Genomic DNA, 16,324 nt, shown 5'->3' with positions numbered 1-16,324 from the left:
ACATAGTAACTTGTGCGCACCAGATAGTAACGGGTGCCCACCACATAGTAACTTGTGCGCACCAGATAGTAACGGGTGCCCACTACATAGTAACTTGTGCGCACCAGATAGTAACGGGTGCCCACTACATTGTAACTTGTGCGCACCAGATAGTAATGGGTGCCCACTACATAGTAACTTGTGCGCACCAGATAGTAACGGGTGCTCACCAGATAGTAACTACTGCACACCAGATAGTAACTGGTGTGCACCAGATAATAACTACTGCGCACCTGAACGTAACAGGTACCCACCAGAAAGTAATGGGTGCCAAACAGATAGTAACTACTGCGCACCAGAAAGTAACGGGTGCCCACCAGACAATGACTGGTGCACACCAGTTACTAACAAGATTTTTTTTTTACTTATAAATCAAAAATATATATATTTTTTAACTTCCTTTTCATTTTCTTTTTTTACTTCAATGTCCCTTTAGAGGCTCTGTAATTAAAAAATATATAACTGTTCAAATTTTTGATCTACATTAATGCATCCTATTCATCATACATTGAGCTTTATTTGTGTTTGCATTGCAAGAAAAAAAAAAGAAAGCAGTGTGTAGAATTAGGATGCATTAATTACTTCTTCCAAATATTAGACATGCCCTTTTTGACACATTGGCTTAAAGATGGTTTGTTAAAAATGCACTTTGGTTTAAAAAATGTTACATCGTACAGAGAATTCTAGCGTGAAACCTTCCTAAATCGATTAAACGGTGCATCATTCAAAGTCTCATTTAGCAAAGGAAATCTAGTTTTATTTGTGAAATTTGGGTGTATTTTTTCTACTATGTCTTCAGGCCAGGGGTTTGCAATCTATACGACCCGGGGGCCACACCCGGCCCATTAAACTATTTAATCTGGCCCGCCAAGATGAAACAAATTATTTTGATAATCCTTATTAATGTTTTATTATCCCTGTAAATCGGATGTTGCCCCATAGGAGCCATAAAGTCCCACTTCACCCGTAGAAAAACAGGACACTGATTTGTATTTATGTTATTGGTATTATGATAGATGCAAATGAACCTTTTTTTTGCATAAATATGAACATCAAACAGCCTTTTCAAAAACTTTAAACAGAGGTTCACAACTTCCCTTCAAAATAAAAGACACCTTGTGTAACAAAAGATCAACTCAATCTAACAAATGTTGTACTAGGTGGTGATATGTCAGCTGTGATTTAAAATAAAAACTCTTTGTTAACTGTTTGTTGTGCATCTCAGTAGAAAATGTGTAAATCTAACCTGTCAAAATCAAATCAGAGTCCCTTACTCTATTTTCCAAACCATAAGGTGCACCTAAAATCTTTTAATTTGTTCAAAAATTGAAAATCTGTTTCGCCTAAATTCTGGCTGTGCTTACTGACCTCAAATTGTTTTGTTTGTGGTAAACCGTGTTCAAAAATGTGTCAAAATCACGTACTTTATACGTTACTTTTTAAAATTTAAGCTTTTTATTTTTCTTTAACCACAGGCCCACAGGGGAGGGGTAAAAGAGCCACATGTGGCTCCAGAGCCACAGGTTGCAGATCCCATAATAATGAGGATCTTATTTGGCACAGGGGGCATTTTATTTTGAAAGAAACTTGGATGTGGTACTGGCAAAAGTAAAACAATTTAAAAAAAACAGTAATTCGAATATTGTAAATATTTAAAAACTACATGTTTAAAATGAATGGCCATAAAAAGATAAAATGGGACAACACAACAATTTTAATGAGGATTATTAAGACATTTGATCATTTTTATAGAAATATTAAATTAAACAGACTTTCTGCAAATTATCACCATGAAACTACATTAAAGAGATGCTTTTTGTGACATTTCTTAATGCCATGAGCTGATATACTTCTGGGAAAACCATGACCTTAAGAGGTTTTGGCATGCCAGGTCAAATTCATAACCAAAGTCTGTCAACACATTAAGTCACCAATTAAAAAACCCTTTGACCTAAAGGAAAGCCTTAATTCACGTTTCAAAGTTGAGGCCCAGGGGCCGCCGGATAATTTAATTTTATTGTTATTAAGGACCCGATGTTACCTTGCACTTCTTTCTAACTTGTATAATTTTGACAAAATGTATTTTTATGGAGATTAAAATTTGAAAGTTATTGAAAGTTTAAGTTGATTTATTCTGGTATAATATTGCTACCTTTTTATTATTCATAATTATGTTTACAATTAGTTTTAAAGTTTTAAAAGTTGGCATTCTGATAGGTTTTGAACTATTTTGGCATTTAATAAGATTTCTCTTGGCTGTTTTGGAGTTAAGCTAATTTTTCAGCTGCATCCTACTTGTTTTGGCTATTTTAGGCTTTTTTTGGCTTTTTTAGGCTGTTTTGGAGTTCAGCTAATATTTCAGCTATATGCTAGCTGTTTTGGCTATGCTATGTTTTTTTTACGTTTTTATAGCGCTAATTTGGCATATAGCTAATATTGTAGCTGGCTATCAGCTTCAGTGTTTTCAGCTATCAACTTCAGTGATTTTAGCTATCAACTTTAGCGTTTTCAGCAATCAAATTCAGTGATTTCAGCTATCAACTTCAGTGATTTCATTTATCAACTTCAGTGATTTCATCTATCAACTTCAGTAATTTCAGCTATCAACTTCAGTGATTTCAGCTATCAACTTCAGCATTTTCAGCTATCAACTTCAGCGATTTCAGCCATCAGCTTCAGTGATTTCAGCTATCAACTTCATTGATTTCAGCTATCAACTTCAGTAATATCAACTTCAGCGTTTTTAGCTATCAACTTCAATGATTTCATCTATCAACTTCAGTGATTTCAGCTATAAACTTCAGTGATTTCAGCTATCAACTTTAGTGATTTCAGCTATCAACTTCAGTGATTTCAGCTATCAACTTCAGCGTTTTAAGCTATCAACTTCAGCATTTTCAGCTATCAACTTCAGCGATTTCAGCCATCAGCTTCAGTGATTTCAGCTATCAACTTCATTGATTTCAGCTATGAACTTCAGTGATTTCAGCTATCAATTTCAGCATTTTCACCTATCAATTTCAGCATTTTCAGCCATCAGCTTCAGGGATTTCAGTTATAAACTTGAGTGATTTCAGCTATCATCTTCAGCGTTTTCAGCTATCAACTTCAGTGTTTTCAGCTATCAACTTCAGTGATTTCAGCCATAAACTTTAGTGATTTAAGCTATTAACTTTAGAGTTTTCAGCTTTTAATTTCAGCATTTTCAACTATCAACTTCAGTGATTTCAGCTATCAGCGTTAACGATTTTAGCTAACAATTTCAGCCTCTTCAGCTATCAGCACTAGTATCTTTAGCAGCAAAATTCAGCTTACAGCATTCACACTAGCATGTAGTTCATAATTATGTTAAAAATTTAGCTTTATAGTGTTCAATAAATGTTTCCTGTTCGGCCCGCGACCTAAGGTGTGTTTTAGATTTTGGCCACTTGTGTGATTGAAATTTGACACCCCTGCAATATTTGAACCAGAAGTCAAACAGTGCTCCACTGATGTAAAATGCACACATTTAAGACTGAGTCTTCTCCTCTTTAATTATATTTTTCAAGTAAATAGACATTGTTCTTGCAATTTGCATCAACATTTCTATATAAATTTTGACATTTTGATTCTGAGAACGCCCAGCATCAGAATGTTTCTGTAGCCTGATTCAGTTCAAAAGTTGTGTACGTGTGCTTCAAAACATCGACTTCCGTCAATAGCTGAGAGCTTATTTTTAGTGCTTTCAAGCTACAATCTTGCAGATGATGGTATCACACAATATTAAAAAGAACATTTGAGTGTCAAAAGGATTAAAAGATAAAAGACAACCTGTCAGATCAAAGATGCATTGGAGTCAGCAAACTGTTTTCGTCTCAAAGTGGAAATAATGCATCTTTTTGCGCTCAGATGTTTTTCATATTAATCATCAGGTTTTTACTCATTCACCCTTGTCTAAATGTGCTGATCTCTGTTTCCTGAGTGAAATCTGTTAATCTGTGGAGCAGGATTTCGACAAAGCCTCTGACACAGACGACGGGCTTCCTGAAAATATTCACCAGTGAGTTGTAAGAATTTACAGAAATGTGCGAGAACGAGTCAATCTTTACTGAAAGCGTTGGTGACTTCATCCGGTGCTACTTCTACTCTGTCATGCTCCTTGTAGCAGTCACTGTGTCACATGAACACACACAAACACACACATCCCTCACAATTCAATGAGTAGCATTGTCCTGCTGAGAGATGTGTAATGGAAAAGATAAATGGAGGATAAAGCTAAGGTGACAGGACTGAGCATGCATGTGTCTTCTTGTATTTGCATGTGTGTGTGTGTATGTGTCTGCGTGTGTGCACTGCACAACAGACCAGCAAACCATCTGCTCATCTCCTCTTAATGAACAAAGCAAACAGCAGGAGTCAAGGCTGTCTCCAAATCTGGGGTCCCTTTATTGGTGAGCGCACACAAACTCGCACATACACACAATTCTGCACTGTTTAATCTGATTATCTTTGATTGAGAACAGGGGCAAAGCAACCTTTTTAGACCTCAGTCCCACATCAGTGACAGAGAAGGTCTGAAACACAATTAGCAAGCTGTTACTGAGCTCTGCTTTGCAGTCACATCTGACCAAAGGCAGCCAAATGAACCAAATGTGTGGGAACTAACCAATGGAAAATAACACAACTGCATCTGTGGCCGGTGAGGAAATTCAGCACTATTAGACAGCTGTTCACCAAACACATTCATATGTACTTGGACAAAACACGAGCCATGGATCAAATGACTCAGGCGCAAGCGTGGCCAGGCAGGAACTCACATTTTGATGTGAATAAAACTGGCAGCCAATAGAATATAAGACGGAGCAGGATATCTGCAAAGGAAGTCTGGACCTTGACAAGATATGACACTGTGTGCAGAAAGCCAGAGGACCATAAGAAAAAGTAATTAATCTGGACTTTGTGGAGCCACATCCTGCTCACAGACTAAAACGTTACTTTGTCAGAAAGCAATTCACACCACTTGGAGACATGGAATGTTCCTTATGCTGCTTGGATGCATAGCTAACATGAAATTAATTTTACGGACAAAGGAAAATAGTTGTTGATTATATTGAGACGTAACATGATTAGGATTTAACATTAGATAAGGAGTGTGAAACTCAATCGCACAGAGGGCCAAAATCCAAAACAAACCTTAAGTTGCGGGCTGAACAGAATAAACATTTATTAAACACTATAAAACGACATTTTTAAAACTTTAAAACTGCAACTTTTTAACATAGTTATGAACTAGATATATAGCAATACATGAGATAATGCTAGTGTGAATGCTGTAAGTTGAATTTGGCCGCTGAGGATGATAGCTAAAGATGCTGAAATTGATAGCTGGAAATGATAAGGCTAATGGTCTGGTAAAATATTAGCTAAATGCCAAATTGGCCTAGACAAAAACTTAGGTTAGCCAAAAAAAAACCAAAAAAAAAAAAAAAAAACAGCTAGCATGTTGCTGAAATATTAACTAAAAACTTCAAAACAGCCTAAAACTTTGAAAAAGTCTAAACTAACCAAAACAGCTAGCAAGTAAATATTAGTCAAACAGCCTAAAATACTTCAAAAAAATTGCCTAAATTCGCCAAAACAGCTAGTTTTTAGCTGAAATATTAGCTAAACAGCCTAAAAAAGCCCAAATTAGCCAAAACAGCGACGTGGCTAAACTCCAAAACAGCCAAAAAAACGTTTAAACATGGCCTAAATTAGCCAAAACAGTTAGCATGCAGCTAAAATATTAGGTAAACTTCAAAACAGCCTAAAAAAAGCATAAATTAGCCAAAACAGCTACGTGTAAACATTGGCTAAACTCCAAAACAGCAAAAAAAAAACTTTTAAAATAGCCTTAATTAACCAAAACAGTTAGTATGCAGCTAAAATATTATCTAAACTATAAAAAAAACTAAAAAATCTTAGTAAACGAAAAAATAGTCCAAAAAGCTAACAGAATGCCATTTTTTAAAATGTTAAAACTATAACTTTTTAAAAATAAATATGAAAAATAAAAAGGCAGGAATATTCCAGAATAAATCAATTTAAACCTTAAATAACTTTCAATATTTTACTCTCCATAAAATATGCTGTGTCAAAATTCTAAAAATTAGAAATGATCACAAAATAACATCTGGCCATTATTAATAATAAAATTAAATAAAAGGGCCGAGCGGCGTTGGATGTCCTGCAGTAGCTACCCGCCCTCTTCCTTGCTGCCCCTTTATTTATTTATTTTTCTTTTCTTTTCTTTCTTTCTCTCTTGTAAGTTACGTTATTTTTTGTTTAATTTAGTTAAACACAGGTGGTTGCGTACGCAGAACAATGGCGCCATCTACAGGTCATTCGCCTCCAACAGCGTTTTTGCTTTGACAGGACACCTTTTTGTCTACGTCCGGCTTCCGTAGCTCCCTCCTTTCCCCCTGTGTCTGCTTCCCTCCCCGTCATAGTGACAGCATGGGTTCTTTCACAAACTTTATGTCAATGTTTTAGCGTTAGTTTGTCCCTGTTCTGGATTAACGGCTGTTTCCCGGATTCCTTCACCCACCGAGACCCCATGTTTACCACCACCGGGTCCCGAGGCCTCTGTGAGTTCACCGGGTGACGAGTTTAAAGCCCGGCGTACCGGAGCGCTTCCTTTAGTTTGAACGGGAACAGCACCTAAGCTAAGCTAGCCGACTTTGCGCTGTCATTAATTTACTAGATAAAACACTTGTGTTTATTCGCAACAAAGACAATTTAGTTCATATTGGCACGTTTATTGAGTGGTTTGTTTAAATAAACGTGAATATTAGCTGCTGTTTGTTCTGCGTATGTGAGCTGTACCTGTTAGCTTAGAAAACTGGACTCAGAAATCAAGTCATTTGATGGTTTACTGGTGGTGTCTTCACAGACAAGGCTCCTCTGTCCAAAAGCCTTCTGCTGGTCCTCAATGGACTCACTCTGATGCTGATTCTTCTGCCTCAGTACCAGGAATTCTTCATCTACAACCTGCAGGCTCTCACCCAGCAGAAGCAGGTTTGTTTGTTTGTTTGTTTGTTTGTTAGGGAGCAACACTTCCGGTTTACCTGTTCATGAGCACCACATCTACATAAAACAAGTCATTACAACCTGGATCACAAGTTAAATTGGTTTAGGGAGTAATAGCATTAAGATCAAAACTACTTTTCAATTAAAACAAGAAGAAAAAGAAGAGTGGAAATAAAATAAAAGAAGGTAAACACTTTAATTTTGAGAATAAATAAAGGGTTCAATTATTTTTTTGATCGTTACATCTATTCATGTCAACAAAACTCGTGTCTGAACTCTAATAAAATACTCACATGAGAGTTTTAGCTTAAAAAATGTGATGTCTGACATAAAAAAGCCTCTAAACACAACTGAAAATATGTCAATTTTTAAAACGTATTTAGGCATGGTAATCAGATTATTGTTTCATAAAAAACATAGTTGCATCCCTTTTTGTTTTTTACATGGATTTGTTTAAATCGTTGGTGTATTTACAGTGATTTTAAGTTCCCAATGAAGGTTGCATTTTTATGGCATAGTTTAGATTCATTCATTTGCTTAATTATTAATGACTTTAACTAATAAGAACCCATGGTGACATCAGTGTAACAGACAAATGTCACAAATGTGTCTTGTGCTCTACTTTGTTTGTGGTACATTCCACATAATTTTATTTTTATCAAAAAATGGTCTTGGTTCTTATGTACGAAAAATTGAAGTAAAAAATGTTTTTTCTAAAAAATTTAAGTTGGAGAAAAAAATCTGGTTACTATCTGGTGCACATTAGTTATTAACCAGGAAAAATATGTTTTTTACTTCAATTTTTTGAAAAAAATCAGCTACTATGTCGTGTGCACCAGTTAGTAACCAGAACATTTTTTTATTTACTTCAATTTTTAGAAAAACATTTTTTTTACAGTTGCTATCTGGTGAGCACCATTTAGTAACCTGAATTTTTTTTACTTCCCTTTTAGGGGGAAAAAAAAAGTTATTATCTCGTGTGCACCAGTTAGTATTCAACATTTTTTTACTTCACTTTTTAGAATAAAATAGGTTTACAGTTGCTATCTGGTGCGCACCAATTAGTAATCAGATTTTTTTCTTTAACCATAATAAAAAAAAGATCTGTTACTATCTTGTGCACACCAGTTAGTAACCAGAATTTTTTTTTACTTCAATTTTTTTTTAAATTTTGAAACTTTTTTTACAGTTGCTATTCAGTGAGCACATGTTAGTATCCAGATTTTTTTTTCTTTTTTATTTGAATTTTTTCTGGTGCACACCAATTAGTAATCAGATTTTTTTTTTACTTTAATTAATAAAAATCACTTACTATCTTGTGTGCATAAGTTAGTATCCACAATTTTGTTTAATTACTTCAATATCTCACTTCACTTACTTAAAAAAAATAGTTTTACAGTTGCTATCTGGTGTGCACCGGTTAGTGTCCGGTGCACACCAATTAGTAATCAGATTTTTTTTTCTTCAATTTAAAAAAATCAAATCAAATCTGTTACTATCTCATGCGCACCAGTTAGTAACCAGAATTTTTCTTTTTTTTTTTAATTACATTTTTAAGAATCTTTTTAGCATTTTTTTACAGTTGCCATTTGGTGAGCACCAGTTAGTGTGTCCGGTGTGAACCAGTTAGCATCCAGAATTTTTGTTTTACTTCAGTTTATAGAAAACCCTTTTTACTTCAACTTTTTTTTTTTTAACTTCAACTTTAGGGGCTCCATACTTCTTGTGAATAAAGAGATTTTTTTTTTTATTCTGTAATTTTCTAACTTTATTTAGTTAAGTCTTTTTTTGGTTGACTATAATAAAGAAAAAAGACCAAATGCTTTGAAAACTGAATCAGAATAAGTCTCTGTAAGATGAGCGTGTTATAAATAGGATGCTTAAGGTTTTTCATAATGTTTTTTGTTAAATAATTCAATTTTTCCCATGTTTTGTAGGTGTGGCGGTTGTTGTGTGGAAGACTCGTCTGTCTCGACGTGAAGGACTCCTTCTGCAGTAGTCTGCTGATTTACAACTTTAGGATTTTTGAGAGGAGGTTCGGCACCAGGAAGTTCGCTGTGAGTGTTTGTTTTATGTTGTTAAATCTCTAAATCTGTCTTTATTATTTGAAAATGGACAAACATTTATTGCCATCTGACTGTTTTCTGTTTTTGTTTCCAGTCCTTCTTGTTGGGCTCTTGGTGTCTCTCTGCCCTCACAGACTTTCTGTTGGTTCAGGCTTTCCAGCATCTGTTTGACTATGAAGTGGAAGAACTTCCTGCTGGACTGTGAGTTCAATACGATTTGAATTGAAAAGAAGAAGTTCAAGCATAAGCAAAGTTCAAAACACCAAAAATAATGTTTTTATTGGACTGAATCTTTAAAGAAAGGTTGTTTTATTCCTCCATTAATAACTTATTGTTGCTCAAAATTAAAATTAAAAAGTGCTTGACTTTTTCTTTTTTTCCCCACACAGGCTTGCTCCAGTGTTTTCTCTGTTTGTGCCTTTCTACCTGTCAATACCCAGAATGCCCGTCACCCAAATACTGGGTCACATCCACATCACCAACAAATCTCTGGTGTATATTGTTGGCTTGCAGGTGAGACGAGTTTTCCGTCTAGTTTATCTCATGATGTGTTTTTTGGGAGTTGTCATCTCTTCCTGTCTGAATCTTTCTGTGATGCAGCTCCTGACCTCCAGCCCCTTCATGTGGCTCCTTGCTCTTAGTGGACTGGTGAGTTACTGAATTGTACTATAAAGCAGCAGTTGTGATGACTGATGATGGGATGTTTGATTGTGTGCTAGTCCAACTCCTAAAGAGAAATTCAAGTTGATTTCTCCCTGATGTAACCCAGTAGGAGCCTCAAAGTCTTCCTTCACCTTTTAAAAAATTAGACGCTGATTTGTATTTATGCCTTTAACAGTAAAAGAGCCATTTGGGCTTGTTTCCTACCAATCAAAATCTAGAAGGAGCCACTTAGTATTACTTTAGCCTTTAAAACATGTAGATTTCCATTCATTACCTTATTATTAGTATTTGTTTTAATAAACATGACTTACATCTATTTTTTGGCACGAACAAAAAAAAATGTAAAAAGAAACTAACATTTTTTTAAAATGGGGATTTTTTAAAAACATTTTTACCTTTAGTAGAGGGCAAATTAGTGAAAAAGCTAACTCGTTGCTAAATTCCTAGCTGAACTCCAAATTAGCGTAACATTTCTCAGTAAAGTAAATCAATCAAAAATGCTAGCATGTTGCTAAATTAAAAGCTCTATATTAGCCTAAAAACTCCAGTGGAAAACAATTAGCTAAAAATGTAAGAATGTTGCTCAAATATTCGCATAAAACATTTAATTAGAGTCCAAATTAGCCCAAAAAAGCTAGCTTGTTGTTTGATTATTAGCTGAACTCCTAAATAGCCAAAAATTCCTCAATAAAACTAAATTAGTCAAATGAGTCAGCCTGTTTCTAAAATAGAAGCTAAATTCTAAATTATCCCCCAAAAACAAATTAGCCGAAAAATCAGCATGTTGCTAAAATATTAGTTAAACCCCAAATTGGCATAAAATTCCTCACTAAACAAAATTAGTCAAAAAGTTAGCCTGTTGCTAAAATAGAAGCTAAACTCTAAAATAGCCTAAAAACCCCAACAAATAACAAATTCACTAAAAACGTGCTAAAATGTTGCTTAAATAATAGGAAATCTCAAAATTTGTGAATTTTTTTAAATTTTTCTTCATCCAGAGAGCCACCATGGAGAGATAAAAGAGCCACATGTGGCTCTGGAGCCGCAGGTTGCAGACTCCTGATTTATGCTATTGGTACTACTATGATAAACATGATACATTTTGAATGATTAAAACACAAACATTAAAAGAAAATACCTTTTTTTTAACTTTTGACAGAAGTTCCTTTCAAAATAAAAGACACCCTGTCTTGTATGATCATCTCAATGCAGCAAAAGTTGTAGTATCAAGTGTAATATCAGAAGTGGTTAGATAAAAACAGAACTCGCATTGCAGCAGGCCCTTTGTTTTAAACACCCCTCGCCGTCACATCTGTGTCTCGCTAGCGTAAATCATCAGCTTGGTTTAGGTTCTGTTCAAGCTGTGAAACCTTTTTTCTGCACCTCTGTAGCTGAAATTGACCCCAAATATCACTTCTGTCACACAGCAGTTCTTGAATGTGTCTTTCAGGTCTCAGGCGGACTCTACTTGTCCAATATCTTGTGGCTCCAGAAGATTCTCTTCGTTCCTGCATGGCTGTCCCGTATCGCCCGGTACATTCTGGAGCCGATCTTCTCAAGTGAGAACAGTTGTTGTTGTTGTGGTGAACAAACAAATCCTCAAAATAAGAAGTTTTGAACAGGAATTGAAGAAAATAGACATAGACTTTCTTCTTTTTTCTTCTTAGGTTAAGATTGAACATAATCAGAAATAAACACATTCTAAAATATAAAACCTTAAAATCATTGCAATAGTAACAACAGCATTTATCTTTAAAACAGTTATTAGGATGGTTTAAAAAAAATCTGGTCTTTTACAAAATATAACCAATTTTTCACAATAAAATACTGAGGTTGACAAATGAGATCATATTTTAGTATCCAAACAGACTGTAGAGATGAAAATAAACAAACAAAAAAAACAGAGACACACAGATCATCATAGTAGGACAATTACAGAGCCGGATCGTCTGGTCTTGAGTGTCTAATTTGTATAATTTTGAAAATTTATATTTTTATGGAAAGTAAAATATTGAAAGTAATTTAAGGTTTAAGTTGATTTATTCTGGAATGATATTTCTACCTTTTTATTATTCATAATTATGTTAAAAGTTTACGGTTGTAATGTTTAAAAAATTGGCATTTTGTGAGCGTTTAATTTTTTAGAAAGACATTTTTTAGGCCATTTTGGAGTTTAGCTAATATTTCAGCTACACGCTAGCTGGTTTTGCTAATTTAGGATTTTTTTTTGTGTTTTTTAGGATATTTTTAAGTTTAGCTATTTTATTCAGCAACATGCTAGCTGTTTTGGCTAATTTAGGCTATTTTTTTCAGTTTTTTTAGACTGTTTTGGAGTTTAGCTAATATCTCAGCTACATGCTAGCTTGTTTTGGCTTTTCTTTTTAATTTTTTTAAGCTGTTTTGGAGTTTGGCTAATATTTACAGACTAGCTGGTTTGACCAATTTAGGCTTTTTTGCAGTTTTTTAGGATATTTTGAAGTTTAGCTATTTTTTTCAGCAACATGCTAGCAGTTTTTGCTATCCCAAGTTTTTTTTGGTTTTTGTTTTTTAGGCTAATTTGGCATTTAGCTAATATTTTAACTGGCTATCATCTTCAGCGTTTTCAGTTACAATTTCAGCATCTTCAGCAGCCAAATTTAGCTGACAGCATTCACACTAGAGTTATCTCAGGTAATATCTAGTTCATAATTATGTTACGGTTGTAAAATAAAACAAAAATAGTTTTCTGTGTGTATCAGGCAATTTTTGCATACTTTTTTAAAAGATTTGTATGTGTAGTCAGTTTTAAGCTGCTGTAATTTTAAATTGTGTGTTTTTTGTACTTTTTGTACATCTGAAAACACACTGCAAGTACACACAGTTACACACAATTTTTATTGTATGAGTTTCAAATCAAGAATTACACACAACTTGATTGAGGCTACTTTCATAAACTGATGTCCAATAATATCCGGCCATAAAACACAAATCATCCTCTAACTTCTGGAGATGATGTTGTAAACATGAAGTGTTGGTATTTTTAAGTTGTCTTTCTTTTTTTCAGGCTCTCAGCCGAACAATGAGACTCCTGTGGGGATGGGGGCCACTCTGGACATCCAGAGGCAGCAGAGGATGGATCTGCTGGACCAGCAGCTGCTCCTGGCCCAATACAACGAGGCCAGAAGGAACGCCAGACCCCAGCCTCAGGTCTGTGCGCCCTTTTACTGCAAAATGGGATTGATTTGAGGATGTGATTATGGATGGATTCCTCTTGGGCGGGTGTAGGCGGGGCTATTACAGTGGACCCGGCTGTTCCCCTCGCTGAGGCACCGCGGGCAGAACGGACCCCCAATGCAGCCCCAACCTCAGGCTCAGACGCAGCAGTCCGCTCCGCCGCCATCACTGAACAACTCTCCTGTCGCAGAGGAGCAGGTTTGGGTCTTATTATTATTACTATTACTGTTGAGAAGTGCTGGGCGATATAAAAAAAATATATATCACGATATACGACAATAAAGTATGTTTTCAGCTATTCTCTGATAAAATAACATTGTTTAATTTTCTGGATATTTTAAGTAACAGAAACTGAATTGTAACAATTAAGAAACAGTTTAGTGCAGAAAAATAAATCAAATGAGAACAGATGTGACTGATAAAGTTCACATTTGTTGCAAAAATCAAAGGTATTTAAACTGAATTTGTAAAAAAAAATACTTTTTATGAAAAACTTTCATAAAACAGTTTCATATTTCTGAGTAGAAAAACACATTTTTGCACAAAATTCTGCTAGAATTACATCAAATGTTGAAGAGTTACCAAAACAATACAAACACTGGAGCTAAAGCTCAGATGTTCAAGCTATTTTTTACTTTTTCAGAGCTTAATTCAGTGAGCAGAACTTATGTCTCATTTTTTGAACGGATAGAAAAGCACTCGCTAGTTTTACTTTGAAAACAGGAAGCTTCACTGACATTTTATTTTGAAGATTTGTTTAGTTCTGGTGAAAGTCGCGCAGCACGTTCGGCTTTAAAATCCAACATTATTCTGTGTTCCAGATAAATAAATATTTTATGACACTCTACTGTATTTATAAAGATCATGAATCAGCGATTTTGGACGTCGTGAATTTTCGGGAGCAGATTGCGAGAATCCAAGTGTTTGAATACTTGTAACAGCTTTATTCCAAACTTTGGTTTATCTCTTATTTTTGTAATCTCATATGTTGATTTTTGTGAACTGTCCTTGAGTGATAGGAGGTTTGTTGAGTTAGCATCGGCGCAGGAATAACCTCCTAGCTTGTATTGGTGTCTTCTGCTCATCGTCGGACATCTTGAATCCAAAATGCAGCCAAATCAGAGACGTTCTCCTATTTTGCTGAAAGTGAGAGTATCTGTCTGTTTCTACTTCGGAGAAACAACTTGAAGTTGTTCCGTCTGTCAGTACCTTAAAGTATGTCCTAAAACCTGCGTACGTGTGAATCAAAGAAAAGCAGCTTTACGTCGCAAAACCGCGAAACTGAGTTTCTTTATGAGGAATCTCTTTTTAATTTGTCTTCATTTTTTGTGTCCACACTGACGAGACAACACCTGCACAATTGTGTCGGGCTATTTAATGATATATTTGCGGTAATAATTGATCAAATTAGCTTAGAGACGATATAAACGATAGAGGAGAAATGCCGTGATATATATCGTCGTGTCGCCCAGCACTACTCCTGAGTATTCACCTGTAAATCTAACGGTCACATTTCGGTTCCACAGGTCGCACGGTTAGTAGAAATGGGTTTCTCCAGAACGGACGCCCTGGAGGCCCTCAGAGCTTCAAACAACGACATTAATATGGCCACTAACTTCCTCCTCCAACACTGAAGAACTCAGAGACGGAATGGTAATCGACACCAAATGTAATCATAAACGGATAAAGCAGAAATAAAAAAGTGGAGAGTATGATGGGAATGCTGCAGCGTTTGGCTGAAACAGCCTGAGCCGAGGCGGTCGTATGGTTGATGGGGACGTGTGAAGCTGGTGCAGTCGGAGGCGGGCGCTGATGCTCCAGGGGAAGAAGTTGAAGCTCCAACTCCCAGGTTTGCCCTTCATACGAACACCGTTCGATTGAATACCGTTCTGTGCATCCTCATGTGATATAGTCGCACTTCCAAATGGAAAAAAAACACAAATTACAAGAAAATGTGTCTAAATTTAAACATTTTAACTGGATGCTCTTTTTGTCGGAGACTTAACTCCTAACAGAACCTCTAAACTTCATTGACTCGAGTGCGATTTTAACATTCTCGGTTTTCGCCGTACTTTCTGGAGCTTTCTGCTTGGACTCACCTGTGCAGGTACGTCGCCGCGGCTGCAGGGTAGACGGGCTTTCTCAGGGCCGCTCGTTCAGACACATTTTGAAGTCCGGGGAAAGCGTTTTTGTTTCTCTCTGCCGTCTTAATGGAGCCGTCGCAGCACTCCTGGTTTAACCATCGAAGTCTTAACGGTTGATATTTATTATGCAATATCAAGATGAGAAATGAACGGAAACTATGCACTACATAGTGTAAGAGAAGTAATATTACAGCCACTGTGTACTGATGTCGAAGACAAATGCTAGTTTTATATTTTGCCTGTAACAATAATATACGTCCACTGAAACGAGTCATTTGTGTGTATATAATTTTGAGAATATTGTAATTGTGGGTGTGATGAGGAAGTTGTTGCATGGACGACTCTCGGATGAACTCCAAACAATCGGTGGAATAAATGGACTTCCTGATGAAAACTCTTATGAATATTGTCTTTATATCTGTATTTATTGATTTTTTTTTTTTAAATACGGGTTAAAAAATCAAAGTACACTTAAGATAATTTTTTTCCTCAAAATATTTTATTAACATATTAAAAATTGAGACTCATTTGACCATTTTTGTCAATAAAAAATTCAACCTAGTCGAATAGAAACGAATAAAACAAAGCACCCATCTTAACATTAACATCGGAGAGAAAATATTACTGACATAATCGATAGATTACTGTTCCAAATTTAGAGTAGTCAATAAAACAGTTCCATTTATTGTAAAATGTTAGCGTGCTTCTTCATAGTATTTAATTTTCTCTAATTAAAAATAAAAAACATAATTAAAATAGATGAGAATTTAGACGATTTCCGATATAGTAACATATATCGACGTCCTGCAAACAGATGTGAATGTTATTAAATCTTTTTTAAATCAAGTGAGGGATCAGGAACACCGAATATTAGTGGAGACGTTTGAACATTTACTTTAAGAACAGCCAAAACAAAAGCAAATAATCGGTTAGAAAATATCGTAAATTCGGTCAAAGAAAGAACGTCTGACTGAGGTGACATATTTGTCGCATTTGTGTGTCGCCCATTGACTGTATGGTGTTGTCGCACACTAGTTGTTGTGAATAATTACTCAATTTAACCTAATTGGTCAAAATAAAATCATCCAAACAGGCCCAGGATTCACACATATATAAAAAAAACACATAAAGGATTATTTGATTTTTATTTTA

At 35.4% G+C, this 16,324-nt stretch overlaps 1 protein-coding gene across 1 annotated transcript; it reads left to right on the top strand.

Annotated features, from left to right (window-relative positions):
* Nucleotides 1-6,248: 6,248 nt before the first annotated feature.
* ubac2 (UBA domain containing 2) lies at nucleotides 6,249-15,572 on the top strand. Its single transcript, XM_024298007.2, has 10 exons — nucleotides 6,249-6,644; nucleotides 6,950-7,074; nucleotides 9,024-9,143; nucleotides 9,247-9,353; nucleotides 9,542-9,665; nucleotides 9,753-9,800; nucleotides 11,266-11,374; nucleotides 12,859-13,001; nucleotides 13,080-13,226; nucleotides 14,555-15,572. The coding sequence occupies exons 1-10, from the start codon at nucleotides 6,614-6,616 to the stop codon at nucleotides 14,660-14,662; spliced, it is 1,062 nt and encodes a 353-aa protein (XP_024153775.1). The 5' UTR covers nucleotides 6,249-6,613; the 3' UTR covers nucleotides 14,663-15,572.
* The last annotated feature ends 752 nt before the right edge of the window (nucleotides 15,573-16,324 follow it).

This window comes from Oryzias melastigma, linkage group LG15 (genome assembly GCF_002922805.2).
Source record: "Oryzias melastigma strain HK-1 linkage group LG15, ASM292280v2, whole genome shotgun sequence".
In the NCBI taxonomy this organism is placed as follows: domain Eukaryota; kingdom Metazoa; phylum Chordata; class Actinopteri; order Beloniformes; family Adrianichthyidae; genus Oryzias; species Oryzias melastigma.
This window is presented reverse-complemented; position numbering and strand designations above follow the sequence as displayed.

Bases quoted from the DNA above. Each gene is read 5' to 3' on its own strand.
- ubac2 (XM_024298007.2), top strand. From the start codon at position 6,614: ATGTTTACCACCACCGGGTCCCGAGGCCTCT. The intron at 9,666-9,752 runs GTGAGACGAGTT...TCTGTGATGCAG, and splicing joins TGTATATTGTTGGCTTGCAG to CTCCTGACCTCCAGCCCCTT. The intron at 11,375-12,858 runs GTGAGAACAGTT...TCTTTTTTTCAG, and splicing joins TCTGGAGCCGATCTTCTCAA to GCTCTCAGCCGAACAATGAG.